Source organism: Puma concolor, chromosome D2 (assembly GCF_028749965.1).
Source record: "Puma concolor isolate L17-30 chromosome D2, mPumCon1.1.hap2, whole genome shotgun sequence".
Classification (NCBI taxonomy): domain Eukaryota; kingdom Metazoa; phylum Chordata; class Mammalia; order Carnivora; family Felidae; genus Puma; species Puma concolor.
Window position 1 is genome coordinate 8,234,468 of NC_141677.1, and position 23,946 is coordinate 8,258,413.

A 23,946-nucleotide genomic window follows, 5' to 3' on the forward strand; every position below is an offset into this window, starting at 1 on the left:
TTTTTTTTAAGTTTGTTCATTTATTTTGAGAGCTAGAGTGAGAGCAGGGGTGGGGCAGAGAGACAGGGAGAGAGAGAGAATCCCAAGCAGGTTTTGCAATGTCAGCAAAAACTATGATGTGAGGCTCACTCCCACGAAACATGAGATCATGACCTGAGCCAAAATCAAGAGTAAGACACTTAACCGACTGAGCCATCCAGGTGCCCCTAGAATCCTGTAGTTTCTAAGAGACCCGTATGAAGCTATGTGGTTTCATTTATGACTTATTGTGTACTTATTTTCAAAAAGCAAACAAGTTCTATGGACTGAACTGAGTCCCCCCCAGATTTCACATATTGATAGTCTAACCTCCAACGTGACTGTATTTGGAGACAGGACTTCCAGGAGGTAATTGAGGCTAAATAAGGTCATAAGGTTGGGGTCCTAATCCTACAGAATCCTTATCCTAATCCTACAGGATCCTTACAAGAAGAGGGAGAGACAGATCCCCCCCCCGCCCCTCGTGGGAGGACACAGCAAGAAGGTGAGCACAGACAGGCCAGGAGGAGAGCTCTCAAGAGGAAACGAATCAGCCAGCCCCCTGACCGTGACTTCCAGGCTCCAGAGCTGTGAGAAAAAATTTCTGTTGTTTAAAGCCACCCAGTCTGTGGTATTTTGTTATTGCAGCCTAAGCAGGCTAAGACAGAAGTGTTATCTACAGTATAAGCCTGAGTTTTAAGCCCAGCAGCACATGCCTAAATATATATTTATAGACCTGCTATTTTTACTATTTATCCTTGGAAAAGGTCATGTCTTTGCTTATGTAGCCATAAATTTAAGAATAGTATTTTAAAACAGTATTATTCGCTACAGAAAAAACGTCAGTGGGCACTTTTTCCCCCTATAAACAGAAGATAGAGTCTCTGCTGACTGAAGAAATTTTAAATTTAAATAACCAATATAATGCCAACTTGTGTTTTGTGCTTTCTCTTTCAGGAGGATGCCACTCAAACCTGCCGAGTAGCTGTTAAATAATAGAGCCTACCACGGAAGGATTTCTATTGCATGGAAGCAGTCCCAGGAGGGATGTGACCGTTAGAGGCTATGTTTTGGCAGTGAGAATCAGATGTTATTCTACAGTTTTCCCCCTTCCCTTCACCTTTCTACCTTCCACACACATCCTGCAAAAAAAGGTCTTTAGAAAAAAAGTCTAACAGGGGCGCCCGGGTGGCTCCGTCAGTTAAGCGTCCATCTTTGGCTCAGGTCATGATCTAGTGGTTTGTGAGTTCGAGCCCTGGGTTGGGCTCCGTGCTGACAGCTCAGAGCCTGGAGCCTGCTTCGGATTCTGTCTCCCTCTCTCTCTGCCCCTCCCCTGCTCACACTCTGTCTGTCTCTCTCTGAAAAAATAAACTTACAGAAATTAAAAAAAAAAGGAAAAGAAATAAAAAAGAAAAAAGTCTAACAGCACCCAAACACTACTAATATTTTTTTTAAGTAAGCTCTGTGTCCAGCGTGGGGGTCGAACTCACAACCCCGAGATCAAGAGTCATGTGCTATACTGACTGAGCCAGCCAGGGGCTCCTATTAATAATATTTGTTTCACATTTACCAATGTCTTATGTACCTAAAGCCAAGGGAATTTACATGTTCACCAAATGTCTGCCTGGGTGTTGACATGTTTGAAAGTAGTAAGTCTTCCATCCACAAAGCGCAGGACGGTTTTCAAAATGCTAGCATACTCGTTAGCTTCAGGACTTAAACCTTAAGAGCTGTCTGAAGCTGTCTGAAAACTAGGCTCCGAAAAATAAGTGGCAGGAAGACAGGGTTCCAGGAACGCCAAGCCTCGTCGAGTGTACTGGCTACGGGAACGTAACAGACACAAAATTCCCCGAGCCCAGAGTAGCTAACAGGAAGAGAGCACCAAAATAAATCTCACAAATGGAAAAAGTCAAATGTGCCTGCCGTTTCTGTTTTTGGAGCTCTTACTTCCTGCATTCAGTGACACAGACTAGTTGCCATAGTTATTGTGCAATTCCTCAAACGAAGAATAGGTCATTTAAAACTTACTAGCTTTGTAATAGCATAGACTGGTGGCTTGCAAACTTTTTTGGCCTCAGGACTCCTTGACCCTCTTAAAATGATCTTAAAAACTGTTGAGGACTCTGGAGAGCTTTTGTTGATGCGACTTCTATCTGTCCATTTTTGCTACATTAGAAAATAAAATTGAAGAAATTTTAAGTATTTTATCAATTTATCAAAAAATAATATACTGGTCTCACGTTAAACTAAACATCTCAGGGCGCCTGGGTGGTTCAGTCGGTTAAGTGTCCGACTTCAGCTCAGGTCATGATCTCACGGTTTGTGGATTTGAGTCCCTCATTGGGCGGGCTCTGTGCTGACAGCTCAAAGCCTGGAGTCTGCTTTGGATTCTGTGTCTCCCTCTTTCTCTGCCCCTTCCTCACCCTCTCTCTCTCTCTCAAAAATAAATAAACGTTAAAAAAAATTTTTTTAACTAAATATCTCATTGTCATTACAACATAACTATGTTTTCCCAAACAAAACAAAACTTGGTGAGAACATTGGCATTGTTTTATAGCTTTAGAAATCTCTTGCACATCTGGCTTCAGAGATGGCTGTATTCTCCTAGAAGGCTTCTGCCTTCTGGCTGTGGCGATATCACTCACATAGCTCTGGGAAACTGCAAGCCCTGGAAGAATGAGAGTGAAAAAGTCAAATGATGGGTTCATTTTTTTTTTTTTAATTTTTTAACGTTTATTTATTTTTGAGACAGAGAGAGACAGAGCGTGAACAGGGGAGGGGCAGAGAGAGAGGGAGACACAGAATCTGAAACAGGCTCCAGGCTCTGAGCAGTCAGCACAGAGCCCAACGCGGGGCTTGAACTCACGGACCTCGAGATCATGACCTGAGCCGAAGTCGGACACTTAACCGACCGAGCCACCCAGGCGCCCCTGGGTTCATATTTTTAATGTTTATTTTATTTATTTTGAAATGGCAGGGGAGAGGGTCAGAGACAAGGGGGAGAGAGAGAATCCCAAGCAGGCTCTGAGCTCTCAGCGCAGAGCCCAGCGTGGGGCTCAATCCCACCAACCTTGAGATCATGACCTGAGCCGAAATCAAGAGTCAGATGCTCAACTGACTGAGCCACCCAGGTGGCTCACCCACCACCTGGCTGAACACCTAATGTATTCATGTTTTTTTTATCAAAATAGTCTTTGATCTTCAAGTCTGTCTGAAAGGATTTCCAGTGTCACTGGGCTATACTTTGAGAACCAGTAGAATGAACAACAGCAAACCCCTTAATTTTAAAAACACATGTTTTTAAGAATATATTTATTTTCCTTTATATATACAATAAACTAGACTATACTATATTGGATATATCCCTTCTAATAGGATCAGCTGAGTATTCTAGTTCTTGTCTTTCCCTTGGCTTTACAGATAATCCAGAGCCAGGAAATTCTAAACAATGAACAAGGACTCCAACCCATAGAGTCTCAGTGAGGATCCCCCGGTGAGGGCCGTGATTACCCCAGGGACTATTGCTTTTTGTGCAAACACCAAACAATTACAGGAGTACACGAATGCAAAAGTGGGTTCCCTGATTCATGTGAATTCAACCAGGCACACTTAATCTTTGTACTGTGAGTTCTAACAAGTAAGATTCAATTAGGATGTCAACAGATGTGGAGACGAGAGGCTGTCCCCGACTCTCGGACTTTGGGTGCCCCAAAGAGAGGGGCAGACCTCCATATGGTGGCCAATCAGAGGCAAGAGAGGGCCTCTTCGTCTAGAACGGCAACACCCTGGTTCTTCCACCTTCTCAGATCTATCTCTGACGATGTGGGGCAGGGAAAGCTCTGAGCGCTGCCTCCATATTACCCATCCAGTGAGAAGGGCATTCAATGTTTTGCCACATGCCACAACTGGGAAACACTCAAATGCACCATTACTTAATAGAGCAATTTAGAATGTACTGTCTTGGGGGCGCCTGGGTGGCGCAGTTGGTTAAGCATCCAACTTCAGCCAGGTCACCATCTTGCGGTCCGTGGGTTCGAGCCCCGCGTCGGGCTCTGGGCTGATGGCTCAGAGCCTGGAGCCTGTTTCCGATTCTGTGTCTCCCTCTCTCTCTGCCCCTCCCCCGTTCACGCTCTGTCTCTCTGTCCCAAAAATAAATAAAAAACGTTGAAAAAAAATTTAGAATGTACTGTCTTGTTTTTATTTACACCATCAGCTAAGCAAATGATAGAGATGTCACAGTCCCTTAATTCATCATTCCTCGTGAAACACCATGACCTCCCTCCCTCCCTCCTTTCTTCCCCAAATATTAATTATATACCCACTATAAATGAGGCATTGTCATAAACAGGCCCTCATATTTTTCTGGCTACCAATTTTGTTTATTTTTAATTCATAAATATTCTTTTTTCCTAAATGAGAGGAAAAGCATGTCCATTATAGAAAATTTTAAATATAGTAAAGTATAAGGAAGGCAATTATAATTGCCCATAACTAATCTCTAGGGGGTAATTTTAATAAATTCTCCTAGATCCTTTTCCTGTGGCTTTACCTATTTGAGATGATACGTGTGTGCCATTTTGTTTCCTTATTTGTTTAACGTTGGATGATAAGCAGCTTCAATGTTGTTTAAAACTCATCATATGGAGGGGCGCCTGGGTGGCGCAGTCGGTTGAGCGTCCGACTTCAACCAGGTCACGATCTCGCGGTCCGGGAGTTCGAGCCCCGCGTCGGGCTCTGGGCTGATGGCTCAGAGCCTGGAGCTTGTTTCCAATTCTGTGTCTCCCTCTCTCTCTGCCCCTCCCCCGTTCATGCTCTGTCTCTCTCTGTCCCAAAAATAAAAATAAAAACGTTGAAAAAATTAAAAAAAAAAAAAAACTCATCATATGGGGTGTCTGGGTGGCTCAGGACATTGAGCGTCTGCCTCTTGATTTCAGCTCATGATTCTCTCTCTGCCCCTCTCCCCCCCAACCTCTCTAAAATAAAGTGAAATGAAAGAGAAAAGAAGACTCATCATAAGCCTAACTTTAATGACTAAAATTGGTGGTAAATATCTCAGTGGAGAAACCTTATTTCTCATTTCAGATCTCCTCAGGATCATTTCCTTCCTGGAAATGGAATTACCCACGGAAAAGTTACACTTCACAGCTTGTGTTAACATGCTGGCAAATTACTTTCCCTGACAGTGTGTCAGGATTATGCCACCCGATGAGAGGGCTCACTTCATTGTACCCTCGCCAGTATTGAGGGCAACGTTCATTAACACAAGAGCTTTGCTAACATGATCGGTAACAGCAGAAAAACAAACGAAAATGCTATCTTAAAAAAAACATTGCATGTTAGATTAATAGCAAAATAAAATCTTTAAAAGTGCAAGTAAAATTATAGAACACTTTAAACTTCTAAATTTAAAAAAAATTTTTTTAATCTTTATTTATTTTTGAGAGAGAGACAGAGTGTGAGCAGGGAAGGAGCAGAGAGAGAAGGACACACGGAATCCGAAGCAGGCTCCAGGCCCTGAGCTGTCAGCCCAGAGCCCGACGCAGGGCTCGAACCCACAAACCGTGAGACCATGACCTGAGCCAAAGTCGGACGCTCAACTGACTGAGTCACCCAGGTACCCCTAAAATTTTTTTTTAATGTTTCATTTATTTTTGAGAGAGAGAGAGAGAGACAGAGTGCGAGCGGGGGTGGGGCAAAGAGAGGGAGACACAGACCCCGAAGCAGGCTCCAGGCTCTGAGCTGACAGCACAGAGCCTGACGCGGTGCTCGAACCCACAAATCGTGAGATCACGACCTGAGCCGAAGTCGATGCTTAACCGACTGAGCCACCCAGGCGCCCCTAGAACACTTCAAAATTGTAAAATAAAAGTTGAATAAACACACTCATGCCCAGTTTTCATTAATTCGGTGAGTGAAAGGGAGGCAGAGCTTGGATCATCCAAAAAGCCATTGGATCAAGGTTTTGGTGACAAACACCAAAACCGATTCTGATTACTTAATCAGAAGAGAAATGCCTTGGAAGGCCAGCAGGAAGCATGCCATAGAGAGAGGAAGACTGGAGACTCGGTTCCATCAAACAGGGTAGCTTCGTTGTTGGAGTCAAAACATGTCAGACCACTTAGGACAGGCCATTTGGGACACCATTGGTATTGCCATTGGACATGTCCACCTCTCACCTCTGGCACTGCTATCTGCGGGCACAAAAGCCACTTCACAGATTAACGCCATTATTTCTAAAATGTCTCCTTTTTGAGTCACCAACTCCAGATTCAAAGACCTAGATAGGAACTTCTCATGGGCTGAACTTAGGTCACATGATGGAGACAGTGAGTATTAGGCCATTTTGGCTCCCCGCCCCCACATGTTTATTTATTTATTTATTTTGAAGGGGGTGGGGGAGGGGCAGAGAGAGAGGGAGAGAGAATCCCAAGCAGGGATTGGACGACAAGGGGCTCGAACTCACGAACCGTTAAAATCATAACCTGAGCGGAAACAAAGAGTTGGCCACTCAACCCACTGAGCCACGGAGGTGCCCCTGGGCCATTTTGGTTTTGGTGAGAGTTTGGGTTGTAGGTAGCAAGACCTTGATCAATGACCACGATAAGTATTTACATAAAATTCTTTGTTTCATAATATTTTTTCTTAGGAATCTGGTTCATCTTCTTAATTATGACTGAATTTTTAGATTGCCTAGTAGGCCATGAGATTATCTAGTCCAGAACTGCAAACTCAAATATCAGATCTTCAAATGTCAGCAGGGTAGGGCACACAAGAGTGGTCGGGACCCTGGAGGATTGGAGGGCACTATCCTCCTGTGTGAAGGGAACCTCTTGGCCCCAGCTGATGGTTGCTAGAACCTACCATGAACCAAAGGTTGCCAGTTCTTCAACTTTTCATAATACGCCCAAGGTCTGAGGGGTTTTTGTGAAATTTCTTGATTTTAAAATTTGGAACCAAATTCAAAAGTAGAAAAACAATGACAGCCATCACTTTTTAAAAATCAAGGCTGATGGGGCGCCTGGGTGGCACAGTCGGTTAAGCGCCTGACTTCAGCCAGGTCGCGATCTCGCGGTCCGTGAGTTCGAGCCCCGCGTCGGGCTCTGGGCTGATGGCTCAGAGCCTGGAGCCTGTTTCCGATTCTGTGTCTCCCTCTCTCTCTGCCCCTCCCCCGTTCATGCTCTGTCTCTCTCTGTCTCAAAAATAAATAAACGTTAAAAAAAAATTTTTTTTTTTTTAAATAAAAATCAAGGCTGCCTCCAGAGTCAAATCTTTACATTTCATCTTGCACTGCCTTGTCTCGGCAGTCACATCTCTGTCTCGGAAATCACCTCCTACCCAAATTCGGGAGAAGTGGAACAGTGTGTGTTTTTCTTCCAGCAGTAGCCGCGTTTGCAAAACGTTTGGAAGTGAACAGAATCTGCCCAGCCTGCAGAAATACCTTTTTAGTGTCTCGGATGAGAATTCACGCCTTCACTTCTGCTACTTCCTAAGTGGGTAACCGGGGACAAATTACCTGTCTGTGTCCCAGGCACGGGAAAAGTTAGAAGGCCTTTCCATAGGCCGGGGCCACGATAAAATGAGAAGCCATAGTTAGAGTATCTGGCGGAGTGCCAGGACCACACTGAAGACACTGCCCAAGATACTAAACAATGCCCAGGAGGTATCTTCGGGGTGCACAAAGCCAGAAGCAAGGAGCGGGGGGAGTCGGGGTGCTGCGCACAAACCCCAAGGCAGAATTCCGAACACGAGGAATAAGTGGGGTTCTCACCCACACCCCGTCCCTCTCTGACTCCGGCGCGAGTTGCGAGTTTCGCGGTCGCGTCCAGCCTCCTCAGGCAGTCTGTACCCCGCAGCCTTCAAAGGCACCCCGTGGGGCCACCTGGGGTGGGGGTGGGGAGACCGACGGCGCAGCCAACGCGGGTCCCGGCGGTTCCGGGCTGGGAAGGGGACCCGCGGGGTCTCAGATGGCACAGTGGCAGCCGGCGGTTTCCCAGTCGCGCTAGGCCCGCCGTGGGGACTCGAGGCCACCTGCGAGCTTTCTCTGCAGCGTGCGCGCGGGGGAGGGGCGGAGGCAGCGGCGGAGGCGGCACCCAGGGGCCGCGGCCGGGGAGGCCGGGACCATCGCAGTGACAGTTTCTTTCCTGCGGTGGCGGCGGCGGGGACGGCCGGCCTGCGCGTGGCTTCCCCAGGGGCCTGGTCGGCGCGGGTTCTGCGGAGCGCGACCGCCGAGGGGCACAGGAGGGGGAGAAGGGGGAGGGGGAGGGGGAGGAGGGGAAGGGGAGAGGGGGAGCGAGGCGCGGGCCGGCGCGAGTGCAAGGAGCAGAGCCGCGCGCTGCGCGCACGAGGAGCGGGGCCGGCGCGGCCGAGGCCGGCGAGCGGGCGCTCCACGCTGGGGGCCGCGTCACCCGGCCGCAGGGCCTTCTAGCAAAAGCCACCGCGGCCCGGGCTGCAGCGGCCAGACGGATGCCAAGGCCACACGGCAGGCGCGGGGACAGCCGCCGCAGCCGCCGTCCCACGCGGGCTCCGGACCTCGGGGGGCTGCGGGTGAGTGGCCGCGCGCGCGCGTGAGTGTGAGCGCGCCCCGCCACGGGCGGGGGCGCAGGCGGGGGGCAGGTGCCCGTGGGCCCCTCTGCGGGGTTCGCTCGGCGGGGAGCAGGCGCGCTCTGCCGCGGCTCACTTCCTTCCTGCCGGTCCTGTGCGCGGCTCCCGCCGGCCCCCGGGGGTTGCTTTCACCTTGACCGGGGAGGCAGGAAGCGGTGGCTGCCGGTGGCGGGGCGGGACTCTGGCGGTGACCTGTGCGCGTGTGCTTCTCGTTCCGACTCGGGGTGCAGCCTTGGGGAGGGTGCCGGCGTGCCGGAGGACCACCGCGCTGCTTCTGGGGTGCGCGGCGTGGGGGCTGGAAAAGCAGACCTTGACCCGCCCCTGCAGGGCGAGTGGGGCGCCTTCCTAGATGAGGTTGACTTTTATGCCATTTTCCCCTCCCCTGAATAATTCAAGCCTTAACCGAAAGCACAGAGAAGTGGATAGTCAGCTGAAACGTCATGTTCCAAAACTCTCTGAAACAACCCACAGTCCCGATCCAAGAGCCTAAGGTGCCACAATCACTGGGGGGTTGGGGGGGGGGGTGTGTATTTAAGTTGTATAAGTAATGAGTAACTTAGGAAACAGAACCTCATCGAGAGGATCGAAAAAAGTCTTCTATCTGGTTGGCACTGGGGGTGGGTTGGGGACGGCTTTCTGGAAATCAGTGTCTGATGTGAGTAAAACAGACATCTTTCAACGTAAGCTCCAGCGAGCACCCTGCTTTGCAAACATCCTGCTAATCACGGAGAATAAAACGAAGTCCTGGGTTTTAAGGCGTGTCCAGAATGATCCTGGATATCACTAGGGTGCCGTTTGAGGATCTCATGAGTCAAGGCCCGTCAAGGTCAACATGGCAGATTTGTTCTAACAGTTAAATTACACCTGGATGTTTGAGTTCCTGTTCCAAGGGGGCGGGGGTGCTTCCTTTTTCTATGGTTGTTTTACAACAGAGATGAAACCACTGTGTTCTGTTTCTTTCCAGACCTTGTTTTGGTTGGCAGTCTTACATTTGTGGGGTGGATGTTCAATTAAACTTCAAAAGTTTGGGGATTGCACTGTAGTGGGCATTGTGTAGGTGCACTAGAAAAATCTGTATTTTTCATACAAGTCAGTGTCTTTGAGAAAGAGGTTCCTCTTACCATGTGCTCCATTACAGCGTCTTCATTCAAAGACACAAAATGTTGGAGACCTAGAAAACGACCTGGCTGCTTGCGTCTGTCCAAGTACATATACGGCAATTTGTTGGCCTCTTGGGATATACTTGACCTGTGATTTATGTATCAGCTGGTTCTTGGGAATTTTAAGACCTGCGTTTTCTTATACTCCTTGCTAAAATATGCACCATTTAAATTACCAGGCAGATGATTCTAGTCCGTTATTCATATTGCCAACTTTGGGGCTAGTTTCTTGCCTGCTTTTGTGCCTGTTTCACAGGAGGCTTGGAGGGAGAGAGCACAGAACCATGGCCCCAGGGTATGTTCCGCAGAGAGGCTTCTCCTGGAGAGAAAAAGGTCTCTGGGGTTGCTTCCTGAGAAGACTGATAAAAATAGTTAGAGAGTTGTTCACGCTAGCTGCCTCTTTTTACTCTCAGCACAGAGGACGTAACCGACACAGCTTTGGTCGTCGTGTTCCTCCGTTAAGGACTCTTCCCAAGCCAATTTACAGCTGCAATCCAGGAAGTGAGGTTGATTTTTACAGGGAAGCAAAGCCTGGTGATTCTTGCACAAACTATGAGGGAGTAGGAGGAATGTGAGAGGTGCCCCCAAATCCCAGCTGCCTACCTGGAAGGATGCATTTATAAATTAGATCCATTTTAATCCACTGGGTTCGTGATTCTGCCCAACACTAGCATTTTTTGTCAATCCTGTGAGAGGTGTGTAAGTAACTTCGGTTGAGACCAGGAGAAATGACTCACGGTCATCCTGGAGAATATTTGAATCAGCTTTTGGTGCCTGAGGCTAATGGATTACAGCTGCTCCATAAAGATTTGTTACATGAGTACCAATTCTAAAATGTGTATCTTCCCAATTTAACTACATCATCACCTCTTCTAGTATGGATTCTTTTTAGCCATCCCTTGGCATGGATTACTAATCATTCCATCCAACTGAAGCCCAGTCGATACATTCATGTAAGAAGACTGACTTCCTCAAAGGGACTGTAAGAATCCCTCCAAACAAAACATAAACACACAGCACTGTGTTTGTACCTGTTGACCTGCTCACTCCAGCTGTCCAAACATGTCAATTGTCCGGTCGGACATGTGAGTGTACATTCAGAAGTCCTGAGTTGACATCAGAATGCTCGACTCAGGAATGATCTGGATGTAGCCACATCTAGATGTGGCTTTTGTCAGAAATTATTTGCACTTCTAAGCAAATCAGATGAACTTCTAGTACAATCCTGTATCTCCTCATGCTAAGTGGAAAAGCCGGTTAGACATTTGGCAAGTTGCTAGCTCTTCAAAGCACATGTTGTTTGATTTTTTTACATTTTAAATTAAACCCATGTTATGTTTGCCCATTGATGTGGCTGCCTTAGACACATTAATTCAGACTGCTGGTTACTTAGTAACTTGTATTTATTAAAAGCAGCCCCTTGATCTAAGTACCAATAATTCATATGTTTTGATTTGCTCTAGTTAGCCTTTCAAGGTACTCTTGGAAATGGGTGCATTGTATGATTTAGAGTGTTATACCTTCTTCTTCTTCTTCTTCTTCTTCTTCTTCTTCTTCTTCTTCTTTTTTAATTATTCTGACTTTCCATCCCCAATCACTAGCGGTTTACCCTGTGGCTCATGATCTAATTTCAGGATGAAAGATTAGAAAGCTGTCTGAAATTTGCCCGGATATTAACATTATAGTGCATATTAATAATGGAATTTTTCTCTTGCATAGCCTTCCTTTTATGTGTTTCAGTCAAGCTTGTTTCATTCTGAACAAAAATCAGATGAGATCCTTAATCACTGAAATTTTTTTTCTGTTAGGTGGTGTTGAAAATAAATATGTAAAATTAAAAAATAGCTCATCGCTGTTCTGCAGTGACATAAACACTGCTATTCTCTGCATAACGAAACATGGCCATTCTCATTAAGTAGTTGTTTGGGAAGTAGGCACTCGAGCACTTGAACAGGAGTTGAAAGCATGTTCCTGCCATGTCTTAGTAAGGCCCTTGAAAGCCAGGGTGTGCAATTTTGATTGGATGAGGTAGCCAATTCAAGGTAGGTTCCTTGAAAGCAGTAAGTGATGAAGGCATTCTTTCAGAAGAGTGTTTGGCACTTGAGTGGATTTGTAGAAGGGGGAGGGGGTGGAATCAAGTGTCAGTAATGACGGCCTGATGGCATAGCCTCCCGGTGACACTGAGTGGAGAAGGGAAAATGCCAGGCAGTCAGACCTCATGTGCAAGAGAGACGGTGAACCTGGGCACGAGCGTGACCACCCATTTGTTCCATATCTGGTCGGTCACAGCATCCTTGAGCCCTGGTGTAACCTCAGAATCTTGCAAACATCTGGCAAATATTTATTAATAACTATTAATAAATATTTAACATGTGCAATATGCCAGACACTGGACAAAACCTTACGTGTGTTTTCACAGGGACAATGGAGTAGTTAGAAGCATGGATTCTTTTTGCCATTTACCAGCTGTGTGTCCTTGGTCAAGTCACTAACTTCTCTGAGCCTCTATTTCTTCATTTTTCAATTGGGATATTAATTTCTGTCTCATAGGCTTTGGGGCAGGGTTGAGTAGATGTAAATGAAAGTGTTTAGAAGGTCCTGGCACCGAGTTAAGTGCTATATGTGTTGCTGTTGTTATTATTAATTCATAAAACAACCTTATGGAATAGGTATCATTTTGCAGATTAAAAAACGGGGGTACAAAGAGGCGAGGGAATTGCTCAGGGTCATAGGCTGCTAAGTGATAGAGTTGGGGTGAAACCCAGGCAGTGACTCTGGTGCCTGCTTCCCGAACGTGTGTGTGTGTGTGTGTGTGTGTGTGTGTGTGTGTGTGTGTCTGTCTCCTTTAACCCATACCAGGTGCTGGGAACACTACAGGGAGCGTGGAAAGTGGGGGCTTGTCGATGGAGACTGAGGGCTCCAGTCATTTCCACTGTGGAATTTGCCATCTCCAAAAGAGAATACATACCCAGATTGTTGCACAAAATTTTTGCTGGTTTTCCTTGATATTTTGGTATTTTGTAAATCCTGTGTTTCATTAAGTTCTTTATTTATAAATATATATTTTTTAATTTTTTAAATGTTTATTTAGTTTTGAGAGACAGAGAGAGACAGAGCATGAGCAGGAGAGGTTTAGAGAGAGAGAGGGAGGACACAGAATCTGAAGCAGGCTCCAGGCTCTGAGCTCCGAGCTGTCAGCACAGAGCCCGACGTGGGGCTCGAACTCAAGAACCGAGAAACCATGGCCTGAGCCGAAGTTGGACACTCAACAGACCGACTGAGCCGTCCAGGTGCCCCTTAAGTTCTTTATTAAGCATGGTTCCAATGTGTGTTTTCACCTGTGCTTGAAATACTGGTTATTTTTGTTTCTAACGGTTAACATATGCAGTGTATATTCATTTATTACATCTCCTTATATTCAGTGATTCTTTGCTGGAGGTAGAGAGGATAGGTCTCCTTAATATATACTATAATGTATACATGATCTATTATTTACATAATGCATAATGTGATACTATGTGTTTGTATAATATAGGGTATATAAGCTTTATGCAATGTATATAGTATGTGCATCATATAACATGTATTATATACGTCTGTATATGTTATATAATATATACTATATAATACATTATATTAAGGAGACACATTGTATACAAGGAATCACTGGGTACAAGGAGAGATGTTACAGGGGCGCTTGGGTGGTTCGGTTGGTTGAGCGTCCGACTCTTGGTTTCAGCTCAGGTCATGGTCTCGTGGTTTGTGGAATCGAGTCCCACATCAGTCAACATGCTGGCGAACCTGCTTGGGATTCTCTCTCACTCTCTCTCTCTCTGCCTTCCCCCCACTTGAACTCTCTCACTCTCTCAAGATAAGTAAAGAAACTTAAAAAAAAGGAGAGACATTACAAATGAGTATGTGTACATCATATAGTTGGGCAGATACCAGCATTCTGGACCACGTCTATGCCCTTCACCTGTCTCTACACTCCCAGAGTCTTGTCTCCCATTTGTGAGCCACAGTGAGTTTATAATGACATTTCATAACCATTTTTATTCAGAATATTTTATAGAATAACAGCCAAATAATTTTAGGTGTTTTTTTCCACTTGTTGAAGTTATTATGTTTAATTAGAAGAGGCCAGATTTTAATTATAGGTGGGAAGACTGCCATAGCAACAAAGAATAAAAAATCCTTAATTTCCCCAGAGCTACTTTAGAATGGAATATGTCATCACCGATTTCAGTATTTTACCATTACGTTAGTCTTTGTAATTCTTTGTTCTGATAAATAACTTTCAGAAATCTGTAACTGGTATTTTTTTTCCTAGGGAGGCAAAAACTTTCCTTAGTCTTGTATAAAGTTAACAGGTACTATTTTGTTGAGGAAAAGTTTTAAATCTCATCTTAAAAGATATCGTCTGTGTCCTTTGACTTAATTTTTTGTATAAGTTGCACATTATTATTTAACTCAAGTTCAATTCCTTTTAAAGTGACTGTTTTTAAATTTCTTTAACGTTTGCTTATCGTTGAGAGAGAGAGAGAGAGAGAGAGAGAGAGAGAGAGAGCGTGAGTGGGCGAGGGGCAGAGAGAGGGAGACAGAATCCAAAGCAGGCTCCAGGCTCAGAGCTGTCAGCACAGAGCCCGACACGGGGCTCGAACCCACGGACTGCGAGATCATGACCTGTGCCGAAATGGGACACTTAACTGACTGAGCCACCCAGGGGCCCATGAAGCAACTATTTTCAGATTTTGAGAATTTAAACCCGATTTTGAAAGAGCAAGATGGTATTTACCACAGGCCACCACCTGTGGTCGTGATGGGCCCTGGAGGCTTCATCCCCTGGATCCACCCCCCGGAGCCTGCCTGGGGTTGGAAGGAGGAATCTGCTCACTAGTACTCTGTTTCTGACCACACCTCCCGCCCTCATGCGTCTAGCATCTCTAGGTTGGAGTGAATCAGGGGCCTACGCGGCCCATCGGTTCCTCTTTCAGTAGCCTGGGTTGTCACCACGGCCCCCAGGATGCCAAGCAAGGCAGGAGGTTGAACGAGATGCCTCGTGGCCCTGTTCCCAAGAGAGAGTCAGGGCACGCGAGAAACACGTCTTCTGAATTAAACAAGAAAACCTCGTTAAGGATGGAAGAGTTTGAGTTTCAGTGGATTTGGTGTTTTACTGGGTAAACCTTTGCTATGCTTTTGTTGCGATGGAATCACAGAAGCTGAACCAAAGATCCCACTCGGGCTCATGCAAGAGAAAACTCTACCGGGACCTGCCAGGAATGACTCATTTTGATGGACTTGATGACTTTCTGGGTAATTTGGAAACAGGAGGCCAGCGATGACTCATCATGAACCCTTCCTGGCTCGGGGTGAACACTGCCTGCCTCTCTTGCCTTTACCCGTGCTCAGAAAGTCACTGTAGTGTGGGGGCCTTATGGGGGTGTAGCACTTCAGATGTGAATGGCTGAGGCACTGACTGGCTGTGCACCTGTTAGTTAAAGGCAGAAAGAAAACTGTAATATGAGTAATAGCGGTTAGGGTTAAATGCAGCTCCTCCAAGGACCATGTGATTTTGTTCGTCCTGTTGCTAGAACTGTAGATTTTAACGCCAGAAAGGTGCATTTCAGCCACCAAGAAGGCATGGAGACAGGTCTTCATGGCTGTGGATTCATGCTTCAGGCTTCAAATTTTTTTTTGAGTCTGTCTGTGAAAGGCCGGTTGATGAGCTGTTCCTCAGTCCAGTCGTCTTTAACAGGAGAAGCAGACAGACACGATGGGTGGAATGAAGTTAGAAAAGAGAGGCCTGAAATAAGCCGTTTCTTGTAAAAATGGGGCAGAGAAACTGCTCACTGAATCTATATCGAACTGCAAGCAAACAAAACAAAATGGAAAAGATAGAAATCACTTGGAATCCTTGGTGAGTGCGAAGCTTTGTTTTCCTGATTCATGAAACATCCAAGAAGTTAAAATATATGTTTTTAGAAAAAGTCTTTTAACGTTTATTTATTTTGAGAGAAAGAGAGCATGAGTAGGGGAGGGGCAGAGAGAGAGAGGGACTGAGAGAGAGGGAGAGAATTGCAAGCAGTCTCCGCAGCACAGAGGCTGACGCAGGCTCGAACTCGTGAACCGTGAGATCGTGACCTGAGCCAAGGTCAAGAGTTGGAGGCTCAACCGACTGAGCCACTCCAGGCGCCCCTGAAGTGTGGGTTTTCAAAGAAATCTTCTTTCCAGCAACTACATATTTCGTTTTCCTGTGTGACAGTAAGGCCACCCAGCTCGGCCATCAGGCTGGACCAGCTTCTCTGCATTTAGAAAGCCTCTGAATAACCACCACTGCCTTAACAATATCGTGGAGGAAGAAAGGCACAAGTAAACTCTGACTTCATTCTGGAGAAACTTGACTCGGAGAGTAATTTACCAAAATCCACGCATCTGGGAACTGGCAGGGCCAGGATTAGCATCTGGAGCTACCTACTAAATTTAATTTAATTTACCTACTAAATTTATCGACTTAACAGAAGGATAAGTTGTCTGATTATGAAGTGATACCTACTTGTGACAAACTGTACAGACATGAATGAATTGAATGCGAAAAGTCCTTCAGGATCCCATCGTTGAGAGAACAGCCTGAGCAACATTCAGCGTATGTTGGTCAGACTTTTTTTCTTGCAAATGCCCATATATATCAACTACCCACTGATGAGTATTGCAAGCATGGAGTCCTACTTTCTGTTACTCTACAACTTGCTGCTCCCCCCCCCCCCCCCACTTAATGCCATAACTGGGACATCTTCCTGGTTCCGTGCATATAGATGTAAGTCCTTTCTAATGGCATCCTCCATTCTACAGATTCTTTATTTTAAGTAACAGCCTTTTGATGGCTATTTTTACTTCCTAAATTTTCATATTTTTAAACCATGCTGCAATGAGAGAGAGAGGGAGGAAGGGGTGTGCGTGTGTGCGTGTGTGTGTGTGTGTGTGTGTGTGTGTGTGGTATATTACTTGGTCTAAGGGGAAATCTTAGAATCGGAATTGCATATTATAAACAGGAATGCATATTATAAAAAACTGCCAAGTTTTCCTCCTGTCCTCATCAATATTTATTCTGATCAATCATGAAAATGTTATTAATCAAATAACTGAAGATGTCCTGCTCAAATCTGTAGTTTCTTAACTATTAGTGAATTGAAGCATTATTCATCTTACTTGGTATTCATATTTCTCTTATGACTCGTTCATTCCATTTTCCTGCTTTTATTCAACTCTTTTTTTTTTTCCAACGTTTTTATTTATTTTTGGGACAGAGAGAGACAGAGCATGAACGGGGGAGGGGCAGAGAGAGAGGGAGACACAGAATCAGAAACAGGCTCCAGGCTCCCAGCCATCAGCCCAGAGCCTGACGCGGGGCTCGAACTCACACGGACCGCGAGATCGTGACCTGGCCGAAGTCGGACGCTTAACCGACTGCGCCACCCAGGCGCCCCTTATTCAACTCTTTACCTCTTTCTTACTGCTCTGCAAACAGTAAGAGGTAATAGATGTTACAGGGTCGCAAGGGACGCAAACTCTTGTCCTTCTGTTCGTTTCCTTTCAGAGGGATTGTTAAGGTACTAATTGAACCTGAAAAACAATAGTTTAAAGTAATGTCAGACTTCCAAAAAATTGCAGCAATGTAATACATGGAATTTTTGTACGTCCTGTAGCCTGTTTTCCCAAAGGTGAACCCCTTTCATTATCACAGTAGTTGTCACATCCGGAAAGTAATACTCTCACGTTGCTCTGTCTAATGCACAGATCTCAATGCACATTTCTTCAGCAGCCTTCTGGCCCGGGAGCCCCTGCAGAACTGTATTCTCTTTCAGTCTGAAACAGTTGCTCTGTCTTTAATCATTGTGATCCTTTCTTAAGAGCGATAGCTGGTTGTTTTATGGAAAATCCCTCCATTTGGGTGGGTGTGATGTTTCTTCATGAGAGAGAGAGAGAGAGAGAGAGAGTGTGTGTGTGTGTGTGTGCGCGCGTGTGTGTGCACAGTGGCAGATTGGCTGTGGAGTTCAGGAACCAGGAAGACTCAGGGTGGCCATTTCCACGTTTCACCAGGTTTTGTGCAATTGACGAGATGTGGGTACCATTAGGTGGGGGAGACGTTTACTCTGTGCAAGTCGAAAGCACCAAGGTCTCCGGTTCCTGGAGATGTCACATGTACAGTATCTTTGCCTACTTTTGTTCCCGTGCTTCACGAAGTCCACTCAACTCCTAAGGTCTATAGCTTTTCCTCAGAATTTCTCCCAAGTGCTATTTGTTCTCCAGTCTTCTTACCACTCAGCCCAGACTTGGGGGTACCTCATCCACAGCTGCATATCATCCTAGGGGGTGCCTTTTCCTCTCCTCTGGAATTTTATCCATTGCTGCCAGACTTTCTTCTTTCAGCTCTATGGAAGTGTAACTGGTAGAAATTACTTTCATTTAATAACTACGTCCTGAGTGCCTAGTTGGGGCAGATCACCTTATGGGGCAGAGTTGCGAGTTAAATAAGAAATTATGCATAATCGAAGGGTTTCAGGGCCATTTTGCCTAGTGGTGAAAAGCAACCATAGCCTGGACTTACTCCTCACAAAAAATTAATTCCACACAGATCAAAGGTATTTATCCAGAAATACCCAGTCAGGAAAGTACTGGAAGAAAAGATGGGTGGACGTATTAAAAAAATTTTTTTTGTCATCAGTGAGTTTGAAGACTTTCTAAAAGATGATGAAAAACCCAGATACCATAAAGAAGAGATGGAACCCCTTAACAGAGTAAAGTTTAAAGTTTTTCGTACAAAAATTAAAGGCCACCTAAACTGATAAATGTAGAAGGGAGGATGGAAATAGAAAAGTCACCATTTTCAAACACCGCAGTAACAGCTGTTCCAGGCAAGAATCCTCTGTGGATGCTGAAATTAGTGGGCAGACGCACGTTTGTATACTCCTGAACTCCCTACAAGACACTTTATTTATTTTTTAAAATTAATTTATTTTTTAATTCACATCCAACTTAGGGTTTGCACCAAGTTATGGCGCAACAATGATTTCAGGAGTAGGTTCCTTAATGCCCCTTACCCATTTAGCCCATCTCCCCTCCCACACTACAAGATACTTTGTAACTACAAAGGGAAAAATGGTATCTTCACAGGGGAGAAGCCTGGCACTTAACCAAGAGATCAAAGTTCGCATCACGGTTAAGGGGGCAAATCAACGCCTCCTGATGCATTGAGGAAGCCGCACTGTCATTTATGAGGTCGTTTTTGCCCCCCAAAATGCACAACTCTCTGTGTTTCCTGTATTTTGTCTTTGTAGCAGTTACCACGGTGACCACACCTCTCCGCCTCACCCCTGCCCCAGCAGAATGTCAGTGTCATAAGATCGGGTGTTATCTCTTTGGTCACCATTGTATCACTGATTCTTAGCACAGACTATCAGCTTATAAATAATCTGTACAAACGAATGAGGGAGTTTACTTGGAGCCAGTGATATTTGTGGGAAAGATGCCTTTAGCCTTGGAACGCGGTGACAAATCCCAGTTGGAGGTCCCGGTGGAAATGGATGGAGAACATTTGAACCGTTTTGCTAACACTCACGTTAAGCTTCAGTTCGAGTCACGAAAAATAATACGTCCTATGGAAGGAAAGCACGTTCACAGAAAAGACAGAAGGTTAATAGTTGAGAGGCACGGTGAGGGAAGACGTAGGGGAACTTTCCGGAGGCCAAGGCCGGGGCTGGTTCTGCAGTAGGGAATGTTTGGCTGACGAAGGCCAGACTTCCACAAGGGTCTTTGTAACTGTCTTGGGGCAGTTTTATCGGTTTTTGATGTGCATCGAGGGCTGCGGGGCTGCTTGGTGAGAATAGAGATCTGTGGGGCCCCTTTCTCAGGAATTCTGACTCGGTGGGATCTAGAAATCTGTTTCTTGTGACAACCACGCTCCTCCTCTACCGAATAACTACGGTGCAGGTGGGCCGGGCACCACACTCGGAGGAGACTTTATGCCAAGGTAGGGGGATGTCAGCTACCGGGCAGGAAACTAGGAAGGGAGCGACTGGTGAGCAAACAGGGCCCTTGCCGACGACTCTGGCAGCACTGGGTAGGGGGGCAGCTCTCGGAGCATTTTTAAACGGACTGCGATGGAGGAAATGGAAAGCTATGGAGGGGAGGGGCTCGCCTGTTTTGCTCGCGTTCGCCGCATTGCAAACCAAAACATGTGAGCGCAGCTCTTTGCAGGAACATGTTGAACAGTTACAATGCCTGTGGTCAGGGGCCGTAGGGAGAGGCGCGCTGAGAAGTATTCCAGCCAGCACAGCTTTTGAGTAGTGCTGGGCTCAATTCGTCTTGGTCAAGTCCTGTCCTTAGGAAATTGATGAAAATTAAATAAAACCGATTGATGATGCCCCAGGACTGACCTTACCTCCGAGCTTCAGGCAACTGGCGGGCAAGAAAATGATGTTATTTTTGTAATGTATTCTGACTCATTATGCTTCATTGAATTAGATAACTCCTGGGTAGTATTCCGTTCCAAACTTATGGCAGCAAAAAAAGGAAGTATGTGAAAATATACATTAAAGTTTAGTGGCTTACGGATGGCCTATTTTTAGAATGCATCTATTTCCAGGAAATCTGAGTACCTCAACAGCAGAAAAACAAAATTAACATGCTCATATGGATTTAAGATGACGAAATAATTGGGTACAGATAGGAATTTCCCCCTGACCCTCCAATTCATTTTCTAAATGAATACAAAATGTTTTATGATGCATATTAATTGGATCATCTCATTAACAAGAAAACATACAGAATCCTAAATTAGCACATGTATGAGCATATGAAATGCCTTTTGAATACCACGATTTAGAACTTACACTGAAAACCAGCAAATATTTTGAATTGGTAGAATAATTATGTATTTGAATTTCTCGACTATGTCTTCCAGTTGGTCGGTCCACAGACACCCAATCATTCTGCCTAAAAAATAAGCGAGTGAATGAATGCCCTTTTATGTATTTGGCAGAGAGAAGATTGTGAATCAGAGATCTGTGATGCTGAACTGAAATTTCATTTCTTTTTTATTTTCAATGCTTAAATACATTTATTAAAAAAAATCATAAATCATAGAAAACAAGGAACCGTCCTCAAGAAGTTAAAAATGGTGTCTTAATTCTAAACATGGTGAAAGGGATAAAGTGGTCCAGATAAATTAATAAAATAAGGTTGCAAGGATAAACCAAGCCCAAAGCTGATTCTTGGGAAACATCAATGAAAACCTCATTTCTGACAATATTAACCCAGAGAGAAAGAAGAAAATCCTCCAATAATTAACATTAGGAATGAAAAGGGATCCCTAACCACAGAACCATTAGTAACTTAGAACCTCTGAAGAGAACACCATCTGTGTTTGGATAAAATGGAAAAAAATTAGAAAAACTACTAACATCGACTCCAGGAGAAAGTAGGAAACCTGAATATTCCCAATAACCATTAAAAAATCCAATCGGCAGTTAGAAGTTTCTCCCCAGATGCCCCAACTCCTTCCGCACCACCAACCTCCTCCATTTTTATTCCCGGATCAGTCGATTTTCAAGGAGTGACATTTCATTTCCGCAGTAAAGCCTGTCATCCTTATCCATGCCCCAAGGGTTTGACCTTCTCCCGATTTCACCGTTGACCGACCGTCAGATGCTATTTGAGCCTGAGCTCAGGGACCCTGTGCACCTGGTTCTGAGTCCCTGCTCTATCATTGGCTCACGGTGCTTACCTGTCCTGGGCTCTTGTTTCCTCCTCTGTCACACGGAGATGATGGTGGTCCTTTGTTGACACCAAGAGTCATGCTCTGTGTTCTTCTACAGGCATCATCTCACCTTTGCTTCTCAACAGCTTTTTCCTGGTTACTGTTCCCAAGCCCACTTCGCCGTCTTCTCAGATCCTGTAGTGAGGGTTGGAGTCAGAATTTGAACCCAAGTGGTCTGACCCTGGAGGTTGCCCGTCTCCTCTCGGTTCAGCTGCCCCCTCCCTGGGAAGGCTCTGGAGAAGCTCGAGATCCTGTGTGTTAGCCCATTCTAACAGTTAACCAGGGAAGGAAAGCTTTGTGTTACTAGTACTTACTCTGATGATGATAGATAGCTTCTTTGCTGTATTGAAGGTGATGTGTAGTCCTACAGTCATACCTCACCTGCCCAGAACTTGGCTTGCTCTTATCTAGAAGACAGCGGAGGAAAAAAAAGAAAAGTAAGAAAATGCTCTCTGCACAGCCTGTTTGGAAATCACGGAGCACATTCACTGTGATCAGCACATAGTTTACTCACAGGGAGACTCCTTGAGATCTGTGTCCAGTCTACACTTTAATGTTACAAGTGAGTTTAAATTATTTTATCAGTGATCTAAGACTAAAAGGACAGAAAGACTGGGGCGCCTGAGTGGCCCAGTCGGTGAAGCATCTGACTCTTGGTTTCAGGGTCCAGGTCACGATCTCGAATTTCACGAGTTCGAACCCCGCGTTGGGCTCTGTGCTGGCAGTGGGGAGCCTGCTTGGGATTCTCTCTCTCCCTCTCTCTCTATCCCTCCCCTGCTTGTGATCTCTCTGTCTCTTTCTTTCTCTCTCAAAAGTAAACAAACATTGAAAAAAAAATAAAAGGACAGAAATACTGAGGTCAGAGACATTTCATAAAGAAGTTCTTTTTAAATTGATTTTCTACACAGGTGCCAATTAGAAACGGAGGGAGGCATTGCTCTTGGTACGTTGAAATAGAGTGGAATCATCAACAGTTAAATAATATTTATATTTTAATCAAAGAAGAAGGTAATATCGTGGCGATCTTTCCTTCAAAAATGGTTAAATCTCACAAATTTCTACTGTTACTATTATTTTTAAATTTTTTAAAATTTTATTTCTGAAATGTAATAGACATCAAGACTGGAGGACAGAAGCAATTAACCTGACTTCTCTGAGAACTCAGTGTGAGAAGGGACTGCTTTTCTCTGATGTTTCTCCTGCACGCCAGGAACTATAATGGAACTTTTATTTATTACCTTATGTATTACCTCACATATATCCGCCTTTTATGTTTAAGCTTCCTCTGGAAAGGTGTTCCTCCCTTCCATTTTATAGAGGAAGATAAAACGCACAAAAAAGATGCCACAGCCCTCCCAACTCATAAGTGGTCGAAGCTGGATTCTCCTACAGGTGTATTTGGCCCCAAAGCCTAAGCTGTTGGTCCTGAAGGGCTGCAAGCACTCCATTCTGGTGACGGCATAAAAACGACGTTACGCTATGAGAAATAATTACTTTACGGCACACGGGAGACTCGATAGCTTTCAGGGTAGCCGAGACTTACCTCGGAGTAATTTCAAACATGCGTCGGGAGTGGTGATTTATTTAATAACCTTTCCTGCAGCAACCGCATTCTTGCTGATTGATCTGGTCTAAAGCCCAGTGTTGTGTGGTGTGTCTAACCCGGAATATCCCTCCCTCTAGGGACTGGAGATGAATGCCTCGTAGGTACTCATAGGTGGTACTCACGAGTAGAGGGGGAAAATGCAACCAAAGCTGTTTCTAATTTTCTTATCAAGTCTCATATTCACCTCATCGGTGCTGCAGTACAAATAAAGTGCCCTCTTATTTGTAAAGACATGTTTATCTGGACCAGCGCATTTCTGATGTGCAGATACCTACGATGAGTATAAAAGAATCATAGTAATCTTTGGTTTTCAGGTCTGGAATTTGTATAGCTTTTGAAAAGGACAGCGAGTGTGGGCCTCGGTCCTTTTGTTCCTAAAGCAGGTCCCAATCTGTAAGAGAGTGACTGACGTGAGGGAGGCATCCTTGCGTCTCTGTCATTTGAGGCATGCAAATGACAACTTACCCCCTTTCATCTGAATCAGGTTATGACCCTGCCGCTCAAAGCCTAGGTTATGGTCGTTTCCTTTATTTATCTCCAGCAAAGTCAATGGCTCCATGTTCTTCCTGCAGGGGAGGGGCAGGGAAAGAGGGAGACACGGCAGGTGAACTCTAACCCAGTGGGGACAAGAAAGGCTGCCGGCTGGCCGACTGGGAATGGGAGTCCAGGAGGTGGCCGTGGCATGGGGCTGCTCCGGCCTCCCTCACCTGCGGGCAGGACATCCCTGCTTTTCCAGTTCATACCAC

The 23,946-nt window shown here is 45.3% G+C and overlaps 1 protein-coding gene across 2 annotated transcripts in view; it reads left to right on the forward strand.

Moving 5' to 3' along the window:
• The first annotated feature begins 8,294 nt into the window (after positions 1-8,294).
• Positions 8,295-23,946, forward strand: part of STAMBPL1 (STAM binding protein like 1) — a 48,246-nt gene continuing 32,594 nt past the window's right edge. For both annotated transcript variants that reach the window (XM_086679543.1, XM_086679544.1), the window contains exon 1: positions 8,295-8,562. In XM_086679543.1, coding sequence (XP_086535669.1) covers positions 8,482-8,562 — 81 coding nt within the window. In that variant the 5' untranslated portion in view covers positions 8,295-8,481. The remainder of the gene's footprint in view (positions 8,563-23,946) is intronic.